This window comes from Frieseomelitta varia, unplaced genomic scaffold (genome assembly GCF_011392965.1).
Source record: "Frieseomelitta varia isolate USP_RPSP 00005682 unplaced genomic scaffold, Fvar_1.2 scaffold_244, whole genome shotgun sequence".
Taxonomy (NCBI): domain Eukaryota; kingdom Metazoa; phylum Arthropoda; class Insecta; order Hymenoptera; family Apidae; genus Frieseomelitta; species Frieseomelitta varia.
Window position 1 is genome coordinate 796,607 of NW_025109973.1, and position 27,401 is coordinate 824,007.

Consider the following 27,401-nt stretch of genomic DNA (forward strand, 5'->3'; position numbering starts at 1 on the left):
GTTTTAAATGAAAAAATTCTATTTTATATTTTTTTCACTTATTTTTGCACAACTTTTACATGAAATATCGTCGTACAAATTACTTATACTTATGTTTTAAAATGTACTAATGGATTCTGTTATTACATGTGTATTTTAATTCTCGAATAAATCTTTATATAAAATACTTTTGTTATACAATTTATTTATCAATTTTCTCAAATTGATCAACTGCCTTATCAAACATCACTTCGGTAAAACACATTGAATAAAATTAACATGAGTCAATGATTTTTGTGAATTGTTTATTTCGAAAGTGGCATAAAATCACTTTACAGTGAAATGCAAAAAAATAACTGCGTGAAATTATTTATTTATAAAAAAAATACAAATATCCGAGATAACAAATACGCAAATCTTTTCAAAAAGTTGACATAAATTTTTCTAAATCGGAAACTCTTAGAAACAAAGTGACTCGTGCCACTTTCAAAGTAAATATATGTATATTTCATTTATTTAACAAAATACAAACTTTTCACACTCAGAGTGTCGCCACTTTATATATTTATTTATTTACAAACTACATATTTATTCATCAACAAATCAAACTCTATTATCTGAAATAAATGCAAAAATCTGTTTCTATTTGAGTAAATAAGAATTGGATTCCCAGAGTTGGGAGACATGGCATTCAAAGCGTCAATTGAGGTTTTACTGCAGTTAATTGTTCTATAAACTGCTTTTCAAAGCTATCAAAAAAGAAAGAGAATGTAAAAATTTTCTTCTTTTCTTTATTTATGGAAAACACTGTATATAAAACAATTGAGAGAACATAGAAAGCAATTTTTTCCTCGAACAGAAGAAACCATGAACAAATAAATGTAAAATAAAAAAAATTGATCCATAAATTCTATCATTGATACAAAAATAAGCATTTTTATATTCAATTATTTGAATGATAGAAAAATATAAACTTATAATAATTGTAAGTAATAATATTTTTATTCTTTCTGAAAGTTTATTCTTTAAAAGATATAAATGACTTAGAATCAATAAAAAATCTTGAAGTAATTAAAGTAAATGTATTTAATAAAGGAATTTCAGTTTGATTAAATACTTTAATTATTTTAGGAGGTCGTGTTATATCAATTTCAATTGATGGAGAAATTGATCTATGAAAAAATGTTCAAGAAAATGAAATAAAAGAAAAAAATAAATAAATATAATTATTCTAAATTTTATATTAATTTTATAATTTATAATTGTATAATATTTTTGTTATATATTTTATAATTTTATATTAAATATAATATATTTTATATTAAATATTTTATATTAAATAATATTATAATATAATATTTTATATTAAATATAATTATATATATTAATTTTATAATTTATAATTGTATAATGTTATATATTTTATAATTTTATATTAAATATAATTATTCTAAATTTTAATATTATTTTAATATGAGTTTTCCTCGAACATGGGAAGCAAGTTTTCCTCACAGTGCCGCGCGTTTTAGTTGCTTTCACGTCCTGCTTTAATTCGAGGAAATGGATCTCGTAGGACATTTCTCCAACGCTTAGGAAAAGACCGCGATTTCTTTTCACAGCGAGCTGTACTTTCGCTGAAAACGAACATGCCGATGCGAAATGCAAAGGGACAAAAGAGGAAGTTCTTTGACGCGATTTCCATCTCTTGGCGCGATCGCTGTTACCAGGTTTCTGGGGCAAACCAGACCTAGTTCATCGACGTCGACTTATTACATCGCCACGCACGCGATAACTGTAATAAATGTTCGCGTTAAACGTTATCTCGACCGCATAATGGTTACGTCTCCAGCTATAATATTTGCCTGTTACAACTATAAACGTGCCGTTGGCTGCAATAATTTCTTATTCGCCAAAAATCACCATAAAATTCAAGCAATAAACATTTGTCATTAATAAACTGCGGATTTTTATGGAAATTGCAAAGCGCAATATTGTACATAACTATCGTAATGTATAATATAAATATATAAAATATCGAAAGCGCAGCACTTTTTGTAATATTTCGTGGATGAAGCAATTTTCTATTTTCAAAAATATGAGTCTAATTGTCAAATTGGCCATTTTTTAATAAATTTATGGAAAACTTAAAGACACAAAAATGCATACAATGCACGTGATATATAAAAATGTTATTATAATAAATAATATAATTATGGTTGGATTATTAATTAAATCAATATTTTATATATAATTTATTAAAAGTAAATATTAAATTTATTAGTAAAATTAATAAAAATTCTTCATTATTAATTAATGGAAATTAAATAAGGGAATTAAAATTAATAATTATAAATTAAAGTGCCAGCAATAGCGGTTAAACTTAAATTATAAGTTAATAATTATTAAGATAAAATAATTTTATATAAAAATTAATAATTATAGGTGAAATTTAAATTATTTAAATAATTATAAATTTATATATTAAGTGTATATCGAAGCGTAATTCTGTGCGAAAGAGAAAACAACATTTTTTTTATTTAAGACTTTATTTCCGAGAAAATAGAATTGTAATATAATATATAGTGACAGCCACAAACTTGTATACACTAAATTTCCAATGTTTCGAAAAATTGACATATGACTTATTATAATTCATTAAAACGTAAGAAATTACACAGCAATGAATTTGAGCTTACTTTAAAACATGAATTTTCTACTTTCACAATCCTTTAGTTTTCTCAAAAATGTCTTTACGTTGCAAGTAAATAAAATAAAATAAAGATAATTAAAAAATAAAATAAAAAATAAAATAAAGATAATTAAAAAATAAAATAAAAAATAAAATAAATTATAATTAAAAAATTTAATAAAAAATAAAATAAATTATAATTAAAAAATAAAATAAAAAATAAAATAAATTATAATTAAAAAATAAAATAAATCATAATTAAAAAATAAAATAAAAAATAAAATAAATTATAATTAAAAAGTAAAATAAAAAATAAAATAAATTATAATTAAAAAATAAAATAAAAAATAAAATAAATTATAATTAAAAAACAGAATAAAAAATAAAATAAGTTATAATTAAAAAATAAAATAAAAAATAAAATAAAGATATTGTTTTTTATAATTGAAGAATGACGTTTCACTTTAATAACTCTTTGAAACTTGCTGAATGACAAAAATTTAAGAAATTTTCATAGTTTTCGGATGTATTAATTCAAGAAATCGTATAGTAAAGGGGTTATTGTAAAGGAAAAGCTTCAATCTTCAAATCTACAGTGGACTGAGTTATGAAAAAATTTTTTCAATATTCTGAAAGACAATAATCTGAATTTTTTCAATATTTTTTTGAACATTTTTAATGTTTCAATTCAATTAGAATATCTTTACTTTTCCACTTACTACAAATGATATCGAAATATTTTTGAAAAAAATGAATCCAGGAAGCTTCACGTTTTAAAATTAGCTTAGATTCGGTGCTGTAAAGTGTTATGAAATTATAACAATTTAAATATCAACTTTCGAAACATTGGAAATTTAGTATGTAACCTACTACATAAATTGATGAGTTATATAGATCATTGTATATAGATGAAAATTAATTTAGTACACATGTATTTGATAAATTATCAAATTTACATTCTTGACTTATTTCAGAGTAGAACTTAGATAGAACTTCATGTTTATTATTCGATTCTGTTCAGTTCAGAATTAGTTTCAGAATTAAAATACACGTGACAAGTTTTCTCAAATCTCGTTCTTCTGGAAAATGAAGTCTCAAGGTCAAAAAACTTTATTTTCTCATTTCGATTTATTTTTTCATTTTCCATTTTAAGCTACCTTTGTACATTAACACTTTAACTCTTTTATAAAAGTTCAGCTTTCGAATATGCTTTCAAACAAATATTTAAGTGTAAAATGTAAACGTTAGGAATTTTTTTTTAATAATTTTTAATAATTTTTTTTAATAATTTTAATTGATAATAATTCAACATAATTTAAAGAATTGAACTTACAAATACAACTTGGCCAAAAGATCTCAAGGTTTCACAATTTTTCGGTTCTATCTTAACAACTTTTTAGGAAATTTGCTTGCCACAATTTTAACTTCTTCAGAGCAGAATAAATGTCACTGTTTAATTAGAACTGTTATTCTATTTTCAAGAAAATAGAAGTTTCTTATTTACGCAAAAATGTACGAAATAAATGTTTCAATTAATACACTGCATTTTTTTTAAACAGAAAAGATAATAGAGTCATAAAAGAATTAATTTAATAATTATTTCATAATTAAAAATTTTAACAGTTTTATATTCCACTGGTTCATACACAAGCATGAATGTGCATAAATTCCCAATTTATTTATTGTGTTTATTTATTTATTCGATTCGATATTTAGGCAGATTGAGAATCATCTTTTTCTTTCGAACAATTCTGTTTCAAGTTGTTACAACTTACGAATCATTAGTATCAATAAATACCCTCGCAAAAGAAATGTATCATAATAATAAAATAAATGAAACGAACTCCAAGTTTCGATTATCCTATTTGCCATAAAAATTGTAAAACTCTTGTGAGCCTTTTGTTAATAAGAAATTCAGACTAACACTACTGATTTCCTTTCGACAATCAGGACGACCAAAATTGACATATGAATTAACCTTATCTCAATTATTTAACTTTGATGCGTTTGCCTTTTTCAATATAAAATTTTCTGTCGTTAATTTTCTGTCATTAAATTGATCAACTACACTTTTAGTTATTTCAATTTCATTCGACAATCGACACTCGCGCCATTCTTAAGGAACGAATGATTTATTTCAACAAGTTCAACTGTCTCAAGAAAAAGAGAATAAATAATAGTAAATTTCAGATTGAACTTTAACCACTTGCGCTGGCAACTGATTGCGGACCAAACCGTACACAGTAATTAGTAGTTTTCTTTTTGAACTCGGTATGCTATCGCTGGATAGAAATTATTGAGAAGTAACAAATTTATTATATTATAACAATATTATAATAATATATTATTATATATTATTATTATATTATATTATTATATTATTATTATATATAATAATATTATAATAATCATTGAGAAGTAATAAATTTATTATATTGTTTTGCCTATTTTTGTTTCACTTAAATATACCTAAAACTGAGAAAATATTACAATTTTGGAACAAAAAAATTCTCGGCGTTCATTCCAGCGCAAGAGGTTAAAAAGTAACATTTGCAACATCAATTTACGAAGATGATCGATACGACAGCTGGATAATTTGTGCGCGCTATCTTTATAACTTTATAACTAGACAAGAGAAGTATTACATTATTGATGACTGATACATTCAAAAATGAATACAGAATTGATATTATTTATACGAATACGAATACACAAATAAATTCACGCATCAACTTCGATCGTCCCTAATTTCCCCTTTTGGCAAAGTTAAAAGAACTTGTTTCTTTACCTTTCGCTTTCCCGATGCCACCACGGATTCTCTCGCAGTTGAAGCCGATGGTGGGCACGGTGTTTAGGTACTGGTCGAACTTGAGCCGATACAACGCGGTGGTTTTCCCAGCACTATCAAGACCGAGCATGGCCACGTGGAGCGGCGTTCCCGTGGGAAGTGCCTCGAGAAAGCCGCCGCTCGTGCCGCTTCTGCCCATCCCGGCACCCATTCCTTTCCCTCACCAGCTTCCTCCACAATCTCGACCACCTTTTCTCCCCTCTAACCCTCCTTCTTCGCCTTCTCCCCTTTTTCCTTATCTGTCATTTAGATTCTTCCTCGATCCTTCCCCTCTAAAGTCGATCTTCAATGTCCGAATCGATCAGCTCCTTTTCGTTTCTTTCTTTTCTTATCCTTTCTTTCTCTTCCTTCGATATCTTCCTCTTAAAAATTCTCTTCTACTTCATGCTAGATCTACCTCTGTATGAAAGTGTTCTCTTTTCTTCTTCCCCTCCCCCTCCCCCCCTCCGAATTGTCACCCTTTCTCCGTTTTCTTTTTTCTCCCCCTTTTACGATCCACCACGCTGCTTTACTCCATGATAGCTCCGTAAACCTGGCCCCGTCTTCGCTTTCGATCTGTCTTTCTTTCTTCGTTGTGGCGAATCTGGTTCTCCTCTGGTTTCCCTTGCGCTCTGGACGTTGCCGGTTTGATTCGTCTGTGGGCCAAAGTGGACGATCGGGGAGAGAAAGAGAAAGAGAAAGAGAGAGAGAGAGAGGGAGGGAGGGAGGCTCTCCTCCGCTTTCGATGCTCGTCCCCGCCGTAAAAGGACTCGCTTCGAGGCCACGATCACTACCGCACCGGCTGAAAATGAAAGGAGAAACGTGTTAGCGATGCCTGCTGGCTACATCGGCCCCGCGCTTTTCAGTTCTCCGCCGTTTTGCTCGTTTCCCCCTACTTCGAGAGACGTGAAGCGTGCCTCGGGTATTTTCGCTCGATCGCAAAGGTACAAGAATTTTAACAGCCACTGCCCTTCCCCGTCGGTCGAAATAGGAAACCGGGGGGATTTTATTTCACTTGGGCATCAATTATTTTATTGTGCGTTAATTTTTTTACTTGACATTTATTAAAATATCTTGTGATTTTTGTACAATGTATATTTCCAAATTTCGAACAAGTAACTAAATGTGATTAATACAGTAAATAAACTGATATAAGTAATTGTGACATTTAGAATGTTTTGCACAATATATGCAATATATGCAGGAACATAAAATTTCTAATTTTATATTTTAGTGCTGTGTTCAAACTTTCGTGTATTTCATTACCAGTATATTTAATAAATACAATTTTGATTGATCGTAATCATGATCAAATCATGACTTGCATATCGTGTTCCTAATTCTTGCACCGAATGCACGACGTCCAGAATAAACTCAAAATAACTATTCGAACATTTAGAAAATTATACTTGCAATTAGACAACTTTTATATTTCTATTGCATATAATGTGCAAAATTCTAACTGTCGCAATTATTTATATTAGTGAAATTTGGAAATATACGTTATATAAAAACTGCAAGATATTTAATGAATATCAAGTAAAAAACTAATGTACAATGAATAGTGATATTTTATCAACGATTGAGAAGGCTAAGCTCCTCTAATTCTTTTCTAAAACATTTTGAATTACTTAATGAAGTCTTTACTATATTATATTCAATTTTTAAGTCAAATCTTCAAAAGGCTTTCTTCAGAAAATTTGTCTCGACGAAATTTTGACTCACTGCAATTTCTTAAATCAAATAATTGTTATACTAGGACTGTGGATTTTTATGCATTTATGAGAAATTTGAAAGTGTAATATTCTATTTAATAATTAATGGAGAAATCAATTAAATGTACATAAATAATATATGTACTTTTATACTATAATTGCGATTATTTTAAAAAACGATCTCTTTTCTTTCTTTCTTAAGTCTTTGTCTCTTGACAATTTTATTTTTTAGTAAGTCTTTTCTTGATGGGTCATTATTTGATAGGTCTTTAAATAAATTCGAGCAACAAAGTAGTCTAATTGTACATAAGACGCTATGATAATATAATCATTTGTTTCAAATATTTTTCCAACTGTCTTTGTTCAAACTAACTGATTTAAAATTAACTCCCATTTATTTAGGAGATATTTTAATCTTAATTTGATAAAATTTTGTAAAACCTACATCGTATGAAACGCGAGAAAAGGCAGAAACATAATTCTGGAATTCATATTATTTTTATCTTCTACAAAATACTTTTATAAATTATAATTAAAATATTTACACAATATTTATAAAATTAGCTAAGATAGCTAAGATATAATAAATATATAAAAGAAATAATATAGAATTTATAAAATTGAGATTAAAATTAAAATATCTATTAAATTACTAGTTTCTCGATATTACATTCATATAGTCTCTAGAAGAACTAATTATAGCATTGTGAACCTTTCGAAACCATTCATTTATACAAACTATTTTATATAAATATATATATATATATATATATAACAGATAGTTTGTCAATAATTTGCATTTATAAATAAAAACACATCCCGTATATTTGAAAATTAAAGAACAATAAATTTATCATTTCGTGAGCTTTAATTGATCAGATGTTTCCTTACAAAACGATTACTGTAATTTGTAGGAGAGACTAGATAGTATAACGAGTCGAGTGTTAATTTCATTAAAGCGCATCGAAAAGTAATTATACTGGCGATTTAGAAGTAATTAAATCGCAATGAATCACTCTACACGTGACAGTTTCATCGTCAAATCGATTTCACGCTGATTACGCTGTCGTTAAATTTTATGTCATCATTATATAATATAAATTTCGTCACGATTATTTAATAAAAATAATTTACATACGCCTCAAGATACTTTAAATTAAAAATATTTAGACAAGACACATGAAATTCAATTTCATTTAAAATTTCTATTGAAATAATTAATACGTTAGTACAATTGTTTGATAAAAAAAACTCATGTAAAAACAATTATACGAATATTGCAATTATTACACGAATAATATCGTATTTCAAATCGTTTTAACCTTCTATGTTTAATTTTTTCCGGTTTGATGTGATCAAAAATAATTGACGATAAAACAAAGAGAATTTAATAAAAATTAATAAATTTTAATAATAATACATTTTTCTCTTCTCAATCATGTGACTGTAAAAAATTTTCTATTTTTACTGTAAACTTCCTTTTGTCCGGCATCCGTTTTAACCCGCCAGTATTCATTGTGAAAACAGATTTTGAATATTCTATATCAATAATTCAACATAAAACAATCTGCATTCGTTACAATTATATCGAAAACTTTACAATGCTATATTCTTCACGGATTATTCATTGTTAGAAGAATATCATAGAAGAAAAATGTTTTATTAGAAGTATCTATTTCAAATATTATTCGCTGAATTTATTCAGCTATAAATAGTACCGTTATCGATACCGATTAATCGGTTATTCATTTATCCAACCAGAGGATAAAATCCCATTCTGGTCGGTTAAGAGGAAATCTACCGTATTCTGAAACTTTTTAGCAGCTTGATCGCAGGAGTTCCAAGTGGTTTACAAAGAGGATCCTTTTCGAAACTTTCCGGAGAGAAAGCACGAAATGGCTAAAGCGAGTCTTTTAACTGCTTGCGCTAACAACTGACCATAACGAGTGACCGAACCGTATACAAGAATTTGTCGCTTTCTTCTTAAACTTGTCGGTATGATATCACTGGATAGAAATTATTGAGAAGTAACAAATTTATTATTTATTTTGCTTGGGTATACTTAAATATACTTAAAATTGAGAAAATATTGTAATTTTGGGACAAAAAATTCTCAACGTGCGTGGCACGTCATTCCAGCGCAAGAGGTTAACCTCTTGCGCTGTCAACTGATTGCGGACCATAACGAGTGACCGAACCGTATACAAGAATTTGTCGCTTTCTTTTTGAACTCGTCGGTATGATATCACTGAATAGAAATTATTGAGAAGTAATAAATTTATCATCTGTTTTGCCTGGGTTATACTTAAATGTACTTAAAATTGAGGAAATATTGCAATTTTGGGACAAAAAAGAGGTTAAACCCGTCATGAAGTATTCCTAAGTTCTCTTGATCTGTAAGACAAAGTTAGACAAAGATTGCCGAGGAATTTTCGAGAAGATTCGAAATGATGATTAGAAACTTAAGAGACCTCAAACCTATCACAATTATTTATAATAAATTTAAGAATTCCGGAGCTTGCAATGGTTACAAAATCCTGAAAATTGATGACTGTTGCGAAAGGTTCTTAACAAATTCGAAATTTCGGCTAATAAACTCCAAAGATCCTCTTGATGTCGAAATAATATAATTATAGAAATGTAATACAATAAAAAGAGAAGAAATAGGTATATAAATTTTTATATAAAAAGAAAAAAATATATATTTAATAATTTCTTATGTATTCAGGCGAATTTTAATTCTGATTTTACTAACTAATTCGGTATTTTGGTATCGAATTATATAAATATAATGGCAAAAAATTAATATAATAAAAAGATAATTAAATTTGCAAATGTTTTTAATGAAAAACAGATATGAAATTTTTGTATGTTCAAAAGAACTTGGATCTTTACTTTTCCAATCTAATTTTTTTGTTGACGTAAAAAAATTGATATAACGAAAAGAATACAATTTCTTCATAATTACAAAATCAATATAATAGAGAGAATGAAATTTTTATGTAAGTGAAAAACCACACGAGTGAAACATGAAAAGTTCATTTTTATTTGTCTATCGATTTCAAAATACTTGTTAGGCTCACAAAATATAAGTCTGTTGGAAATAGAAGATACATCCATGTAAAGATAGTCTTTGATAAATGATGAATCTTTCATAAACAATCATGTACAAAATCGTTTTTGTAATATTCAATAGTGTGTAAAAATACATAATTTGACAATCAATTAAGAGATTAGTTTTGAAATATATTTCTGAATAACTATAAAAAAACTAATCGAAATTTATCAGGAGAATATACGATCGTAAAATATGACCTAATTATAGTATGCATAATAATGTTAGAATATAATGAATATAAATCATCAAACATTTTATCATGAATATTCACTTTATCTGTTAATTACTATAGAAAAAGTTGAAAAGTATAAAGAAGAAGCATATTGTACTAATAGTGTTTAACTTTTTTACTTTAATTTCTTGAATTCTATTAGATATGGTATCTATTAAATTTTGTATAACATTTCGAGTAAAATCACGTTATTAAATTCTAAAACTAATTATCATCATTTTTGCTTGTAATTTTCAAATAATAAAACATACGATTCTTTTACAGAAATCACAACGTATCAAATTGGTATAAAGGACAAATAAACAAACAACCGAAAAATATCATTGTTTCTCGATCAAATTCCTAATTGTTTGACATAAAATTAACTTTAAGATAAGGATTAATCAATTAATACCGCGATTTAAAGCGAACGTTCTCTGCCAGAACATATTGGAAAAAGAATTCCAAAGTAAAAACGATTAACCTTGACACTAAAAAATACAAGCTAAAAATTCCAATTTTATAAGGCACGTCTAATCTCCTTCCACCAATCAATTTTTATAGATAACATTGTGGTTATGGGCTACGAAGAATTCTGAAACCAGGCCATTAAGCGGGTAATGTGCATATTGCGCGCTGTGACACACACCAGAAATTCCATTGCGGTAACTATCTAATACCGTGCAAATATCGATTAATACTGCTGCTTGCAAATAGCGCCGACCTTTAATAGCGCCGGTTCTTAAATAGTACAGATAATTAAAATTCACACAACTATTATAGAAGCTGCAGTGCTGCGCAAAAAAATTTGGAGAAAAAAATATTTCAAATGTACTATTTTAATTTTTATTTTTGGATCATTATTACAATAAAACGAAATACTTCAAATGAAATACTATTTTGAAAACTTATTGTAACAAATGAGGCACTTTATTTTTAAAGTTATACGCATAATTTAAAATAAAATAGATTATTTAATATTTATTATCTAAAATATTATTTTACTCACAGTTCTGAAAGAATATCATAGACCATATTAATATGGAAAACGGAAAATGGAATGAAAAGATATTGTGTAAAAATTGTTTTTTTTTTTTTTTTCTTCTTTGTCACAGTTGGGATAATGTATCCCACTAGTATTTTATAATAGGTTATTTTTTACTCCATTGTGCTTTATAAACAAAAGTAGAAGTAGAATACATTTACAGAACGAATAAGTGACACTAATCACAGGAAATATATATTATTTGGAATTTATGAATCTTACATAGAACAACATACATTAAATCATATTAAGCCTTATCTGATCTTGTGATTTATGTACATTTATATACATTATATTTAGACAATTTTTTATATTTTTAATTTGGAATAAAATTAAACTCGAAAAAATTTTCAAAAATATTTGGGATATAAATTTGCCCAGTACTGTTGAAAGAGTTGAAATATTAGGTACTGTTTAAATAAAATAGTATTTTAAATAGCAAACAAAATATTTTTATTTTAATAATCTAAAGCATAAATAAAAATATTTTCTATTTCTTAATAAATACAAAAATAAATTATATACTGTACTACGCAGTTTAAATAAAAGATAAAATTTTGGCAAGTAAAATATTTTTCTTTTACTTTTTAATTAAATGAAATGTTTGCACTCTCTTATACAATACTATATGTTCTTCTTTACTGGATGTTGTAATATATTTTATTATTGGAAGTTCTTCTTACGAAATATTACAAATAGACAATAGTTAGAATATAATTTCAAAATATAACAAATACAACTAGTACTGAATCAGGTATGGGGGATAGGGGAACGCAAATGTATATGTGGGACAGCCTGATAGCGGAACACTACTGTACGGAGTAGAACTGTGAGGATTCCAAGAAAGGGCAAAGGCTCTTAGAGGCTCCAGACAAAGTACATAAAATGAATACTAGGCCTGGACATACGAACCTCAGAATCCTGGAAGAGACGAAGAGGAAGAAAATAAGGGCAAGGGCAGGGCAAAGGGTCCTAAACTTTGAAGAAGGAATAAGGGAGGGCCGGATCCTAATAAAGGAATGTCTAAAGGAAAAGGAGGAGGAAAGACAGAAGACAAAGAGCATGGAAGAAAGGGAATATCTAATAAGAAATGGGCTGAGTAAATTCGGATTGGAACAGGAAAGAAAGAAAGGAAGAAGCGGCAAAGAAATAACAGAGAACCTGAGAAAGAGAGATATGGAAAGACAAGGCCAAGTGCAGCACAACAAAATACAAAAATCAAGGTACAATGAAAGATACAAACACATCCAGACAATAGGACTACCAGAATATCTAAAGAAACCAGGAAACGAAGAAAGTCAACAACTAATGGCCCAAGCTAGATGCGGATGCATAGAAAGATGGAACTGATGCTGGAAGAAGAGAAAAGGAAGTGCGAGCTCTGTGAGGGCGCCCCAGGAACGCTACAGCACCTGGTGAGTGACTGTAGGGTAACAAGCAGAGAGGTAAATCTAGAGGACATCCTGAGAGGCAAAAGGAACGAAAAGACGGAAAGATGGCTAGAAGAAATCAAATGGGAAAAAGAAGCAAGGTCAAGGAGGCCAGAAGGAGGAGAATTAAACAATAGAAAGTGAGAAAACAACCAAAGGTGGGTAAAGGCAATACGTGGTACATCCGTAGGGTAAACAATTAGAGCAATAAGATAGAAAATAAAAAGGCAATCTAGGATAAGCGAAAGAGGAGTTAGGTAATACAATCGAGGTTAAATTGTTAAGTATAGCATAAAAGTATAGTGTAGGTTAGTGTTAAATTATTAAATATAGCACAAAAGTATAGGGCAGGTAGAGTATATAACAGATATGAAGAGTGAAAAGCGAGAGTGAGAGAAACAGAGAGAATGAAAAAAAAAGAGAAATGTAAACCAAGTTCACTTTCATGGCTGTGAAGCCGAAAAATAAAATTATCTATCTATCTATCTATTTCTTAATTACAAAAATAAATTATATACTGTACTACGCAGTTTAAATAAAAGATAAAATTTTGGCAAGTAAAATATTTTTCTTTTACTTTTCAAGTAAAAAGTAAATTGAGGAAAACCAATGAAATGTTTGCACTAACACTCTCTTATACAACTATATGTTCTTCTTTACTGGCTGTTGTAATATATTTTATTATTGGAAGTTCTTCTTACGAAATATTACAAATAGACAATAGTTAGGATATAATTTCAAAATATAACAAATATAACAAATAGTAACAAATATAATTTCATAAATTCAATATTAATTTAATAATAAAAATATTTTTAAAAATTTTGTTTAATTTTATTTTAAATTACATATATATGTAATAATAATTTAAAAACCAATTTTTAATTTAGTGATATAGATGTCCTTATCATATTCACTATAAGTTCCTTCCTATTCCAACATTATATTGATATACGTACAAACATATTACACAACGTAATAATATGTTAATAACATATAACCATTATTAAGAAATATTAAATATATCATCATTTCTACTAATAATGTTTGAAATAAGTGAAATAAATTAAAATACATAAAATATTTTAAGATAAATAAAATCCTTCAAATAAAATACTATTTTGAAAACTTATTGTAACAAATGAGGCACTTTATTTTTAAAGTTATACGCATAAAATAAAATAGATTATTTAATATTTATTATCTAAAATATTATTTTATTCAGTTCTGAAAGAATATCACAGACCATTAATAATTATTAGATACAGACAAATACGTATGTTATTACACAGATACATACGTATGCTGAAAAATCAATTACTCTTGCTTCGTGTATTCATAATAAGGAATTTCAGTCGTAATTGAACAATATCAAATTGGAAAATATGAAATATATTTGATATTCACGTTCCTTTCAGCGAGGGAAAGGTGAACGTAAATTACTCTAACGCAATTTATTAGGTTATAACGAAATTCTCTCTTCTTTGAGAAATATTTCTCGATTATTTTAGAAATAATTCTAAAAATAAATGAATGAAGAATAAGTTCGTTTAGAACACTCATTTGTTTGTTGAATTTAATATATTTCGCTTTGTCAGCATTTTTCTTTCGTAGTAGATTCTTTGATTTTCTTTGTTTTCTTGTTGGAATATTTCCTTTTCATTTGCAAAAAAAGCATTTTATATTTTCATAATATTTTTGGTAAGTAGTACAAAACCGATCAACTTGCAATAATTTTGAATTTAAGAAAGAAACATAGTGATTATTACAAGCAATTGTCAGCTGTACAGGTAAAAAACACAAACGTATCGATCTCGCAGATTATAAAGTTGAATAATTCTATAGTTCAGTTATTTAAAGCAAAATATGGTAAATTTGGCGGATTTCTTCAATTTTGGCTATTTCGCTATAGACTTTTTTCAGAAACTTTATTTCGTTTTTAAAATAAAATTTAAAGAAAACACAGTTTTTATATTTATTACTTTGCCAAAGAAAATGTTATGTTAAAAAATTTCTTTCTTCGTGTCGTGGAAATAATACATATTTTCAATATTTCATTATATGCTTCATAATTTATCAGGCGAAATGGAATCAAATACAATATAATATAAATCACATAAATTATTTTTACTATTTGCTTGCTAGCGTTTCATATAAACATTTAATACTCGCCGCACGCATCAAATAGCTGTACTTACTTCTTCAACTCGTGAATGTTCGTTTATAACTATAGTTATTTCGGTCTTCGTCGATTGATTTCTTACTTTGCTGATGAAATGATTAAAGAAATATGATTAAAGAAACGATAGCGAAATAGTCAAAATTGGGGAAAGAGAAATTTACCTAAAATACTATAGAAACATAAAATAATGTAAGAAGGAAAACAGGGATGAATGTAAAATAAGAACAATCACGTAGGGTAGATGGTCCATGATGTAACAGTTAAAAGTTAAACTTTATTTCAGCCAACTTCGACAAGAATGTACGAAGCGAGTTATTTCAAGCTAACTCTTTTAATTTAAAAGCGGTGTTATTGAGAATAGATAGATGGAGTGGTAAAGTTTTGGGAATGAAGTAGGATTTCGTATAATGCGGTACTTTTATAACGCGATGAGAAAATTGCTTAACAAGATTCTATACACGTGTATTTGATAGTAAATTTTGAAAGGTGTAAAATTATACTATTTCTTTAAACAATATAATTAAAGGTGAACAAACAAGAGTAATATTTAAATTGTCCCAAAACATTCTTTCATTTTATTAACAAATAATGTATGCATACTTTGTGTAATTTTTTATGTAAATTTTTTATTCGATATTTTATGTTACATCATGCTATTGAATTATACATATATACAGGATGTCTGACGTAACACTTTTCACGATTTTTTCAAGTGCTTGCGATAATTTGACAAAAAAATATTTTCAACAAAAGTTGATCAGTTTTCGATTGGCTGTACAGTGAAATAAAAATTTTTCTTGTTTTTTTCGTTAATTGTCAAGGTCAGCTTCGTTTTTTGAAATTGCTCCACCCAGTTTGACAATGAGATCATCTCTTTTTTTTTCTTAAGGCATGCAGTAGTTTATTATATATGTAATATATACATATTATATATATGTATACACACACACACACACACAAACATACTTATTTATTTCTTATTTATAGTTTTTCTTACAAAATTTTTGGTTTTCTCAGATAAGACATTGAATTATTGATAATCATAAATTACAAATAATGGTGATCTATTAAAAAATTTTCGATGATATAAAAATAAACAATAAAGATAAACAAATCATTCAATATATCATTGATTTATAATTGATAATGCAAAGAAGAAAATAGATAAGGTTAAAGAAATCATTTTGTTTTCAAATATAATATATAGTTAATACATTTTATATTTTTGACTTAACAGTATTGCAGCTCGTATCTATCATTATTTTTGGCGATAATATTTAAAATATTTAAAAAATAAAATAAATAAAATATTTCAAGACAAAATCCAAATATTTTCAATATTCTTTAAGTAAAATACGATTTTCAAGTTATTTTAAAAATTTATTCCATCAAATAAAATATTTTATTTTTAATTTATTTAAAATATTATTTACTATTTACTATTTAAAACAGTATTTTATTTAACACTGTCGTGTACTACATTTGTTACAATTTATCTTATTAACTGCAATTCATTAGAATTAAATGCATTTAAACAAATTGATTATACACAAAATAAATAGTTGAATTTTTATTTAATGAAGTAAATCTGTATGAACTGAATTTTTATTTAATGAAGTAAATCTGTATAAACTGAATTTTTATTTAATAAAGTAAATCTGTATAAACTGAATTTTTATTTAATAAAGTAAATCTGTATGAATTGAATTTTTATTTAATAAAGTAAATCTGTATGAATTGAATTTTTATTTAATAAAGTAAATCTGTATGAATTGAATTTTTATTTAATAAAGTAAATCTGTATGAATTGAATTTTTATTTAATAAAGTAAATCTGTATGAATTGAATTTTTATTTAATAAAGTAAATCTGTATGAATTGAATTTTTATTTAATGAAGTAAATCTGTATGAAACACCAACATCCTAAAATGGAAGATTCTTTATTTTGACTGCAGAAAATCTTTGTATCTTGGAGAAGAGAGAGATGACATCCTAGTATACACATGAAAAGAACTTGAAACCTACTGCGATAGAAGTCATAAAATTTATTGAGAGAAAATTCGAAAAATTATAAACAGCAGAAGATCTAATTCTAATCACTCTTACCGCCAAAAATTACAGCGTGTCGACTTGTTCATGTGCAGCCTCGTGCCGTGTAGAACTTGTCTCTTTATCGAACCAGACGACTGTAACCTCGTTAAATTCTTTCTGGTCGGCGCAGAAATAGGGGAAACGAGACAGCGAGGCAACTTGGAGTTTTAATTCTCGTTGGACGCCGGTTATTGCACGCTTTATTCCGCTTAAAAATAGCCTGTGCCGCTGTGCGGCTGTTTGAGCAAAAGATAAAATAAGACCATCATTGTCGGGCCCCGTGATTCCATGGTAGGCGAGCACGAAGAACAGGCTCGTGCCATGATCCTCCCTTTTGATTGTTTTTGTTACCGTAATTTACGATTACTATTATTCCCAGCTCTGCTCGGTCGACACTTCGCGTTAGTCTGAACTGACTCGTTCGAACTTGAAATAGAACTGTCCACGATTCATCGAAGTCATTTATATAGTATATATTATTTATTATATTACTTTCAACAATTATTTTTATAATTATTAATTATTTAAGTAAATTTTAAATAATTAATAATTAATATAAATAAATAACTTTATTTTAAATAAATAAATAAATTTAAATATAAATAAATTAAAAAATAAATTAAATAAATTTACTTTAAATAAATAAATTTAAAAATCAAATAGATTTACTTTAAATAAATAAATAAATAAATTTAATAATTAAATGAATAAATTTATTTTAAATAAATAAATAAATTTAATAATTAAATAAATAAATTTATTTCAAAGAAAATAAATTTTATTAATTATTAATTATTTAAGTAAATTTTTTTCAATAAATAAAAAAATTAATTTAGAAAAGGAAATTCCATTTGAATGTGGATTTAATCCAATTTCAAAATTTATATTTATACCACTTTCAATGATTTTTCTTTTTAAATTAGATTATTATTTTTAATTTTTGATATTTTATTAAATTACTTTATTAATTCCTATAATTTTATATTTAAAATATATAAATTTTTATTATAATGCTAAATATAATTTTATTGTTTATATTCATAATATTATTTACATTAATTATAAAATGAATAATGGGATATTTATATTACCGAATATATATATGGGATATTTTAATTGTGTGCATGAATATATTAGTATTCACAAGTATACGAAAGGGAGCATTACTTAGAAATTATTAAAAGAATTACTCTTAAAGATTATTAGCAAAAATTATTGTAAACTGAATATTATTATAATACTGACAGTTTTTCGATGGGATGTCGCTACACATATGTAAAAATGTTTGACAATTTTAAAAACGTTATTTGCAGATAGAATTATTATTATATTATACAAATCTTATAGTATAATAATCATACGCTTTTATTATTTTAACTCTTAACTGATACTATTACAAACGAGATGGATAACTATGATAACTTGTATTAAATTATTTATTGTATCAATTTTAATTAGAGGACTAGAACATTTTAGATTAAAAAGGATTAAAGCGAGTTTTTAAATTAAATATCTCATTTGAAATTGTTGTGGATTGCCTACAAGCAATCGCCTTTTATTTATTTATATCAATCAAAGCTACAGATGTGTGTTAATCCTTTAATTAAAACTCGATTTGTTTTCAATGTTGTTGCGCGTCCAGTTATATTTATTTTAAGGTAAATTAGGTAAATTAATGTACAACAGTAAAATTTATTTATTTATTTATTGTTAATTTATTTTTTATTATTATTATAATTTGTTTTTTAAAATGTGATCATTTTTGAAACAATTCATATAATTTTTATAGCAAATTTTATGGTCATTTCCAGCGTGACATACAAAGGGTTAAAATTATCTTATATTACATATAATAAATATATATATATATAATAAATAAAATATTAAATATATAATAAATTATATAAATTAATTATCAAAAGAATTACGGAAAAAATAATCTTGAGAATAATGAGAAATCTATACTTATATTTAATATAACATAATAAATATCTCATCAATTGTACATAGTAAAATAATGTCAGAGTGTTTGCTAGATTAATTTTGACACGCATTTTATTAATTTCTTTCTCTATTGTCTACATATTTATTATTAACTATCTTGAATTTAAATCTCTGTTTATAAACTTCTATAAGTTTTCTATCTTATGTAGCCATAATATTATATTTAGATAAAAGTATTAGCCAAACGTATTATTTTGAATTTATTATTTTTTTAACTTTGATAAAACATGCATTTACCAGTCTATATTTATTTACACAATGTTTCCTTATATTCTTACTTATATGCCAAATAGAAAAAAAATTTATAACACTGAATATAAATTCAATTTCCAAACCGAACAGAATCTATATTGACTAATATATTAATATATTAACAGTACCTATACATATACATATACATATATATATATATATATATAGTTAATTTGATTTTAGCTAGAGCTGGATAATAAATATTTCAGGTACTGTTAATATATTAATATATTAGATTCGATTTGGAAAAAATAGTATGTTAAATAGAATTTAAGATTTCAACAAACAAAAAATATTTTCATTTTAAAAATCCAAAGTATAAAATAAAATATTATAATATTAATATCAATATTTTGTTTATATATTTTATTATTATTATATTAATAATTAATATTTACTTACACATTTTATTAATATTATAATAATAATTAATATTTAATAATATAAATTCAGAGTGTTAATAAAGCTGGTTTTTATATTGTTCTATATGTTTGTATTTGCTTAACAAATCGCCATTATGTTCGATCGTTGAAACGAAAACAGAGAAATGTTTAATACGGGAATCACTTCTCGTTCTGTCAGTCTCTTCCGTTCTATTGTTATCCGGTTTTCCGGTGTCTAGTATGGCTTTTTTCGTCAAGTTAGGTGAATCTTTTATTCTTATTTCCGTCAGGATCGAGTCCACAGTTCGACGTCCGCGTTCGTCTCGATGCGATCGAATCGTTCGATTTCCGTGCATATACGCGCGGACAATGGAAACCGATGAATAAAAATATTTGTCGATAGTTAATCACGCCTATAATGGATGCAATCATCGAGGCCATTCGACGAATCATTTCCTACTCCATTTCTATTTCTCTTTTCTTCTTTTCTTCTTTTCTACTTTCGTTCATCGTTGCAACTATTATTTCCCCGGGATCACCATTTTCTCTAATGACACAACCAGTCATAACTTTGTTCTCTCGCTCTTTTCTTAACGAATCCCGAACAATTACGACCTTTTCCGCAGTTTTTTTTATCTATTTAATTGTACGTGACTCCGAGACGTGTAATTTTGCAGTTATATTATACAATTGCCGAAATAATAGCAGAGAGATCGTTTAAAAAAAGAAATGCGAAAATGACCTCTGCTAGATTGTTGAAAAGGGTATCGTCTATATTATCTATAGATGATTGAAATAGTTTTCTGTCCTGTAAATTGTCCTGTTTTACTATCACATTCAAGTCTATTATATATATAAATAAAATATTAATATTAATATTATAATATTTTACTTTATACTTTGGATTTTTGAAATGAATTTTTTGTTTGTTGAAATCTTAAATTCTATTTAACATACTATTTTTTCCAAACCGAACAGAATCTATATTAACTAATATATTAATATATTAACAGTACCTATACATATATATATATATAGTTAATTTGATTTTAGCTAGAGTTGAATAGTAAATATTTCAGGTACTGTTAATATATTAATATATTAGATTCGGTTTGGAAAAAATAGTATGTTAAATAGAATTTAAGACTTCAACAAACAAAAAATATTTTAAAAATCTAAAGTATAAAATAAAATATTATAATATTAATATTAATATTAATATTTTGTTTATATATTTTATTAATATTATATTAATAATTAATATTTATTTACATATTTTATTAATATTATAATAATAATTAATACTTATTTATATATTTCATTAATATTATGATATTAAAATATTTTAATAATCTAGCATAAAATAAATACTTTAATGGATTTTTTGTTTAAAGGACTGGGTCATCCTATAAATAATGCAGTTTTCTCAATTCATTTATTTTTCATATAAACCTTAGAATTTCTATCGTCAAGATGAAATTAAGGTAGGGACAAATCGTAAATGGTGGTAAAAAAGTAATTCTAATAATGTTAAATGTCTTTTTTTCTTGCGTTGTTTTAAAACTCTGAGTACTTTGTAATATAATCATCAGAGAATTATATTTTATTATTATTATTATATTTTTTTATCTTGGCAGGCATATGCTAAAGTATTATTGTATTCTTTCATTTTGTTTCTCCACATGGAAAAACTATCTAACCAGTTGTATCATGATTTTCAGTATATAATATCTAACCAAAGATTAGGAAGTTATTTTATTACTATTCATAAATATATTAAATGTAGGGAGTTATTTTATTATTACTCATAAATATATTAAATATAATTATGAAAATCATTATTTTTAGCAACAATATTTAAAATAAAGAAAATATTTCAAGACAAAATCCAAATATATTCAATACTCTACAAATAAAATATTATTTTCAAATACTATGATTATACTATTTTCAATACTATTTTAAAGGCTTACTGTATCAAATAAAATATTTTATTTCTAAAGTTGTATCTTACACATATCTTAAAAGAAATAGAATTATTTATTATTTACTATTTCAAAAAATATTTTATTTCTTTAACCCATTAAGAATCAAGCAATAATTTATAATGATATTAACCTATTAAGAACCAAGCAATATTTATAATAATATTTAAATTCAATTCTTTTTAAACATCATAAAAAGTATAAAATCTAAGTAGAAGATATATTGATAATATTAAACGAATACTTGGAATTTTCCTTCATAGCTTTGATATTAAAAGATGAAATTTAATAATATAAATTAATTGAAAAAAATTGCAAATGAAATATTGCCTTAACGCAACGTTAATTCTTAATGGCTTAATCAGTGCACTGTTGCTTAAATAGTTTTAGATAAGATCTTCTTATGAACTGCTTCCTTCAGATAATTCAATCTTTCTTTTCTTAACTTCAAGATGATCATTGATTCAATTATAATTTATCAATAATCCTAAAAAAAATTATGTCATAAATGTTTCCAATTTATTATATTCAATATATTAGATTTCTATTTGAAATACAATGAAATACAAGAGACAACTTTGAAATCTAAAACACAAATTTAGTACACAAATTTTCATCCTCTAGGAGGATTTTTTACTCGGAAAATTTCTTTTCAAAAGATTAAACTTTAGTTTCTCGTTTTTTAATTGTAAGTAATTTTATTATGAAAACTTTATTTTAATAATCTTTTATCTCATTTTTTATGAGTAAAACAACACAGAGTGTCTCGCGTAAAATATTACAAAAATAAATAGTTATAAATAGTTATTAACTTGAAATTTTAATGCATTAAATGATGCGAAGGAGCTAACATTTTAAGGTATAAATACCAAAGACAGTGAGTTTTTTTAGGAATGAAGAAGCTGCAATCTCCATTTTTTTAAATGGACTAGCATATTAATTTTTGGATATTCGAAAAGACGTTAACAAATTGAATCACTTTTATCTAAGATATATTCTTTCTCAATCGATGTAAGAAGTTATAGCGACAAACAATTTTCTGAAGAATATCATTTAATTTTTATTCATTTTCAAGTATTTATCTATTTATTTTTCTTCCATTTTACTACATTTTTCTAACAATATTCAACAATATTCTTCTCAAACGTTTGTGCATCAAAAACTCCAAGAACATTGTTAACAATACAGAAAAATATAGTAGAAAGAAAAAAATAAATGAATAAACACCTAAGAATGAATGGAAATATCTTTTCAAAGTTACTCTTGAGAGAAGTCACTATAACTTCTTAACTATGCAAGAAAATGTTTTAAATAGAAATTGTTAAGACTGATGAACAGCTATCGAAATAACAGAAAATTAAGACAATTTATATTTTTAAAAAATTGAGCATTGCACTTCCTTCAAACTTCAGAAAAACTCACCATCGCAATATGAATCCTTTCAAAACCATTTAAAATCTTAAATCGACATTTACAATAATTTCGAAGACACCCTGTATAAAGCGATGCCGGCAAAATTAAATTTCATAACTTCAAAGATAATTATTTTAATGACGATGTTTCATAAATCAAAGCACTTGAAGTTATTTAATTTATTTTCTCTTTTTTAATATAGTTTCTCATACTTTTTTTTTTTCTCCTTTAAGAAAGTTGCTCGATAAACTTATACGACACCCGTTAGTCAATACTCCACTTCTTAAATTCTTCTCGTAGATAAGTCCAGACTAGACGAAACTCATAATCCGTACGTGCTGAAGTGAATTTTAAAGGCTTTTCGGTAAGAGGCAAGACCTCAAAGAAAACGAATCACAGACAACTAAGCCAGTGAAACCGCGAAACAAACACTTGATACTCATTTTGTCTGTTTGCCTACAACTTCGATTCGTTTACAACTAGCAATCTGTCTATTATGCAATTTTCGTTTAGTATTTACTTTATTATCGTTTCAAAGAAAGCTTCAAGTCATTTATAAAAATATTTGTTTTTGTACGTGTAAAAATTTCTTTAACTTTTAATTGATAATCATCAGATCATTAGGAATTACAAGAATCTAGAGTTAAATTGCTTACTTTAAAAATTTTTAATTTAATCGAATCTCTACCAGGAAAAATGTAAAATATGAAATAAAATCAAATACCCTAAATTTTAATAACCTAACATAAATTACAATAATATTGAGTCATCTATGATTGAGAGATAAATGTGTAAATGAATAAATTAACAATTGTAGAATCTAAGTGGAAGAAATGGCGGAAAAAAGATATTAAATGTTGAATATTAAAAATATATTTGATATTAAATTATCAAATAATATTAAATATTAAATTCTTTCTCACAGCTAGAACGTTCAAAAATGAAATTCGACAATGCGAATTAACCGAAAAAGATTGCAAACGAAATGCTGCATTAACGAAACGTTGGTTCTTAATTAATTAATTACAAAAAAATACAAAATTTAATCAAATTGCAATAAATATTTAAAAACTTGCACTTTAGAAAAATATCGAGTTTATAATATTTTCTTTCATCGTACGCAGTAGAAGTTCCATGTATCCATTTTTTCGACGAAAGTGTAAAATTATTTGTTCCAATAAATACCAAATTTCCTTCATGGGAAATACAAAGATAAATTTCTTGTGTATTTTTGTAACGCGTGATGTTGTACGAAAGAGTATTCGGTAGCAAAAGAATAAGTTTGGAGAGAAAAATGAAAAATGAAAAAATAATAGAGGTGAAAAAAGAAGGCGACAAGCATTAGCGAGTTTCGCGTCGACGCGATGTGGAGGAACACTCTGCTTTCAAAAAAGAGAAAAAATGTGAAAAGACGTGGAGAACGCGTGTTCGAAAATGTTCCTGCCAGCAGGTGTGGTCGACTGGTCCAGAAAAAAGGAAATAAAAGTGGGCCGGGATGCAAGCCGATGGCAGATGCACATGCACCAGATGCAGTTTACAGATATTGCTGTCAATATTTTTTCTCGCGTTCGTTTTTTTACCCACGTTTCCCCCGTTTAGCTTTCCAACTAATCTCCATCAAATAAAATGTCTGTTTACTAACACCACTGCGATACCACAGTCGCAATGAATCCTCCTGCCATTTGATTTATATATGTAGATCAAATGAAGTGTAGGTACAATTTGAGCAATAAGAGACAAAACAGTGGGGAATTTTAAGAAAACGAATCAACTCAGAATATTGAATAATTAGAATATCTGAGGAAAAATTATTACTGACATGATACAATTGAGAATTGTTCAATATTGATAAATATAAATATAAATATAATAAATATAATATAATATAACATAATAAATATAATAAATATAATATAATATAACATAATAAATATAATAAATATAATATAATATAACATAATAAATATAATAAATATAATATAATATAACATAATAAATATAATAAATATAATATAATATAACATAATAAATATAATAAATATAATATAATATAACATAATAAATATAATAAATATAATATAATATAACATAATAAATATAATAATATTTATCAATATTGAACAATTCTTAATTGTACCTATTTCATTCAAAGTCAATGTTACTAATGTCAGTAATAATGTTTCTCTTAAATGAAAAATTTTTATGTTTGAATATTGAGAGAGAATTTTGGTAATTATTTACAAAAGGGTTCAATTCATCGATTTCAATGACCAACCGACAAAGCAATTAGTTATGAATTAATTATTAATAGTTTTTATTATCGTTTACTTGTTATTGATATAATTAATATGATTGCTTGTGATATATAACTGTCATTCATTTTTTAATTTCTAATATTTAAATACTTCTAATATTTAAATGTAATAATATTTAAATATTATAATTTCTAATATTTAAATGTAATAATATTTAAATATTGATATAATACATTTAGTTTATAATACATATTAAGTATTGAAAATAGCAATAAAGTAAAATACTATTGTAAATATTAAAAATATGGAAATGTAAAATTTTTTACATTACACAGTACAATAACTTGTAAGTGTTTTTCTTTTTTCAAAGATCTCTTTTTTCCGAAGTTTACAAGATATTTTTTTTTTAAATAATAACGTATCAATTATAGAAAGACGACATTTTGAATACCTAACACGAAATATTAGATAAAAATAAGTGATAAATAATCTGAAAATTTCATGACCAATTTTTTGTGCTATAAAAAAATATTTTTATCAAATTCACGTATGTTCGCGTCTTTTGTAAAACCTGCTTATTCTCGGCTATGAATTTTAAGAATTCAAGGTCATTTGAAGGTAATACTATAATACACATCAGAATGTATTTTTCATGAGTTACGCGACGCAATAGAAAAAAAATATGCAGTTATTAATTTTTATCAAGTGTTCTTTGAAAAAAAACATCGACAACTGAAAACTTCGAAAAAAATTTTTTTTGAAAAAATTCTCTAATGCAAGATATATTGGCCACTTAGTTTCATTCAAATTATGTATAAAATATTTTTTGCTCATAATTAAAAAAGATATTTACTTAAATGAGATATCTTGTATATGTGTACATATTATTTATAATATAGATAAAAGGACATCTTTCCAATTTCATTGATCTTGCAAGATCATGGCAGCCTCAGAATTACATTTTTTCATATTATAATCGAAAATTTTCCAATTATATCAATAATAAAATATATTTATGTATATCTTTAAAACTAAGATATATTTAGTTCTACGAGAGAGAGACAGGTAGAAATAAAATGATAGCATACTTAAGTAAAACTTCGAAATATAAACAAATTAATCAATGATGTTTTGTAGAATCTCCTTTATACTTAATAACAATCATTCTTTTCAACGAAGATCTATGCTTTTTAATATTTTTTAATATCACTAGTATATTTTTTTAATTATTTCTAATATATTTTTTAATATTTCTTTGCTCAATTTCTCATTAACGTAAGAAAATTACGCTGACCAATTTAAAACATGAATTTTGTTTCGAAAAAAAAAATTCCTCTATCATTATATTTGGTGTGAACTTATTGAAAGATAAGTTATCTACAGTAATTTTTGTAGCGTATGTGTTTATCTGCTGATTAATCACTTTCACATACTTTTTATCATTTATTTTTACACCAATTTTTATACCAATTATCCCGTGATAATCAATATCAATTTAAAAAATAAACACCAATCTAGTATTCTTTTCTTAAATAATAATATTTAATTATTAATAATCAACTATTTAATCAACCTCATACAAATTAAATCTTTTTTATTTATGAATGTCATATTTCGTCATGTTTTTTCCTCAAATGTGTATGTTTTTTTACAAATTGTTGATTGTTAAATTTAAGTTTATGTTGGTTATTTAATCAAGGTTCTTGTTGAAATTTTTTTCGTACAATATATTTGCATTTTTATAAAATATTCCGTTCTTTATGTTAATATATACTCATATTAACTTTAGTTTACTTTATTTTAATATCTACTCGTGTTAACT

General features: G+C 25.7%; 1 protein-coding gene across 2 annotated transcripts in view; it reads right to left on the reverse strand.

Moving 5' to 3' along the window:
- LOC122528017 (ADP-ribosylation factor-like protein 4C) overlaps window positions 1-27,401 on the reverse strand; it is a 55,119-nt gene that overhangs the window by 6,835 nt on the left and 20,883 nt on the right. For both annotated transcript variants that reach the window (XM_043652689.1, XM_043652690.1), the window contains exon 2: window positions 5,457-6,297. In XM_043652689.1, coding sequence (XP_043508624.1) covers window positions 5,457-5,667 — 211 coding nt within the window. In that variant the 5' untranslated portion in view covers window positions 5,668-6,297. The remainder of the gene's footprint in view (window positions 1-5,456; window positions 6,298-27,401) is intronic.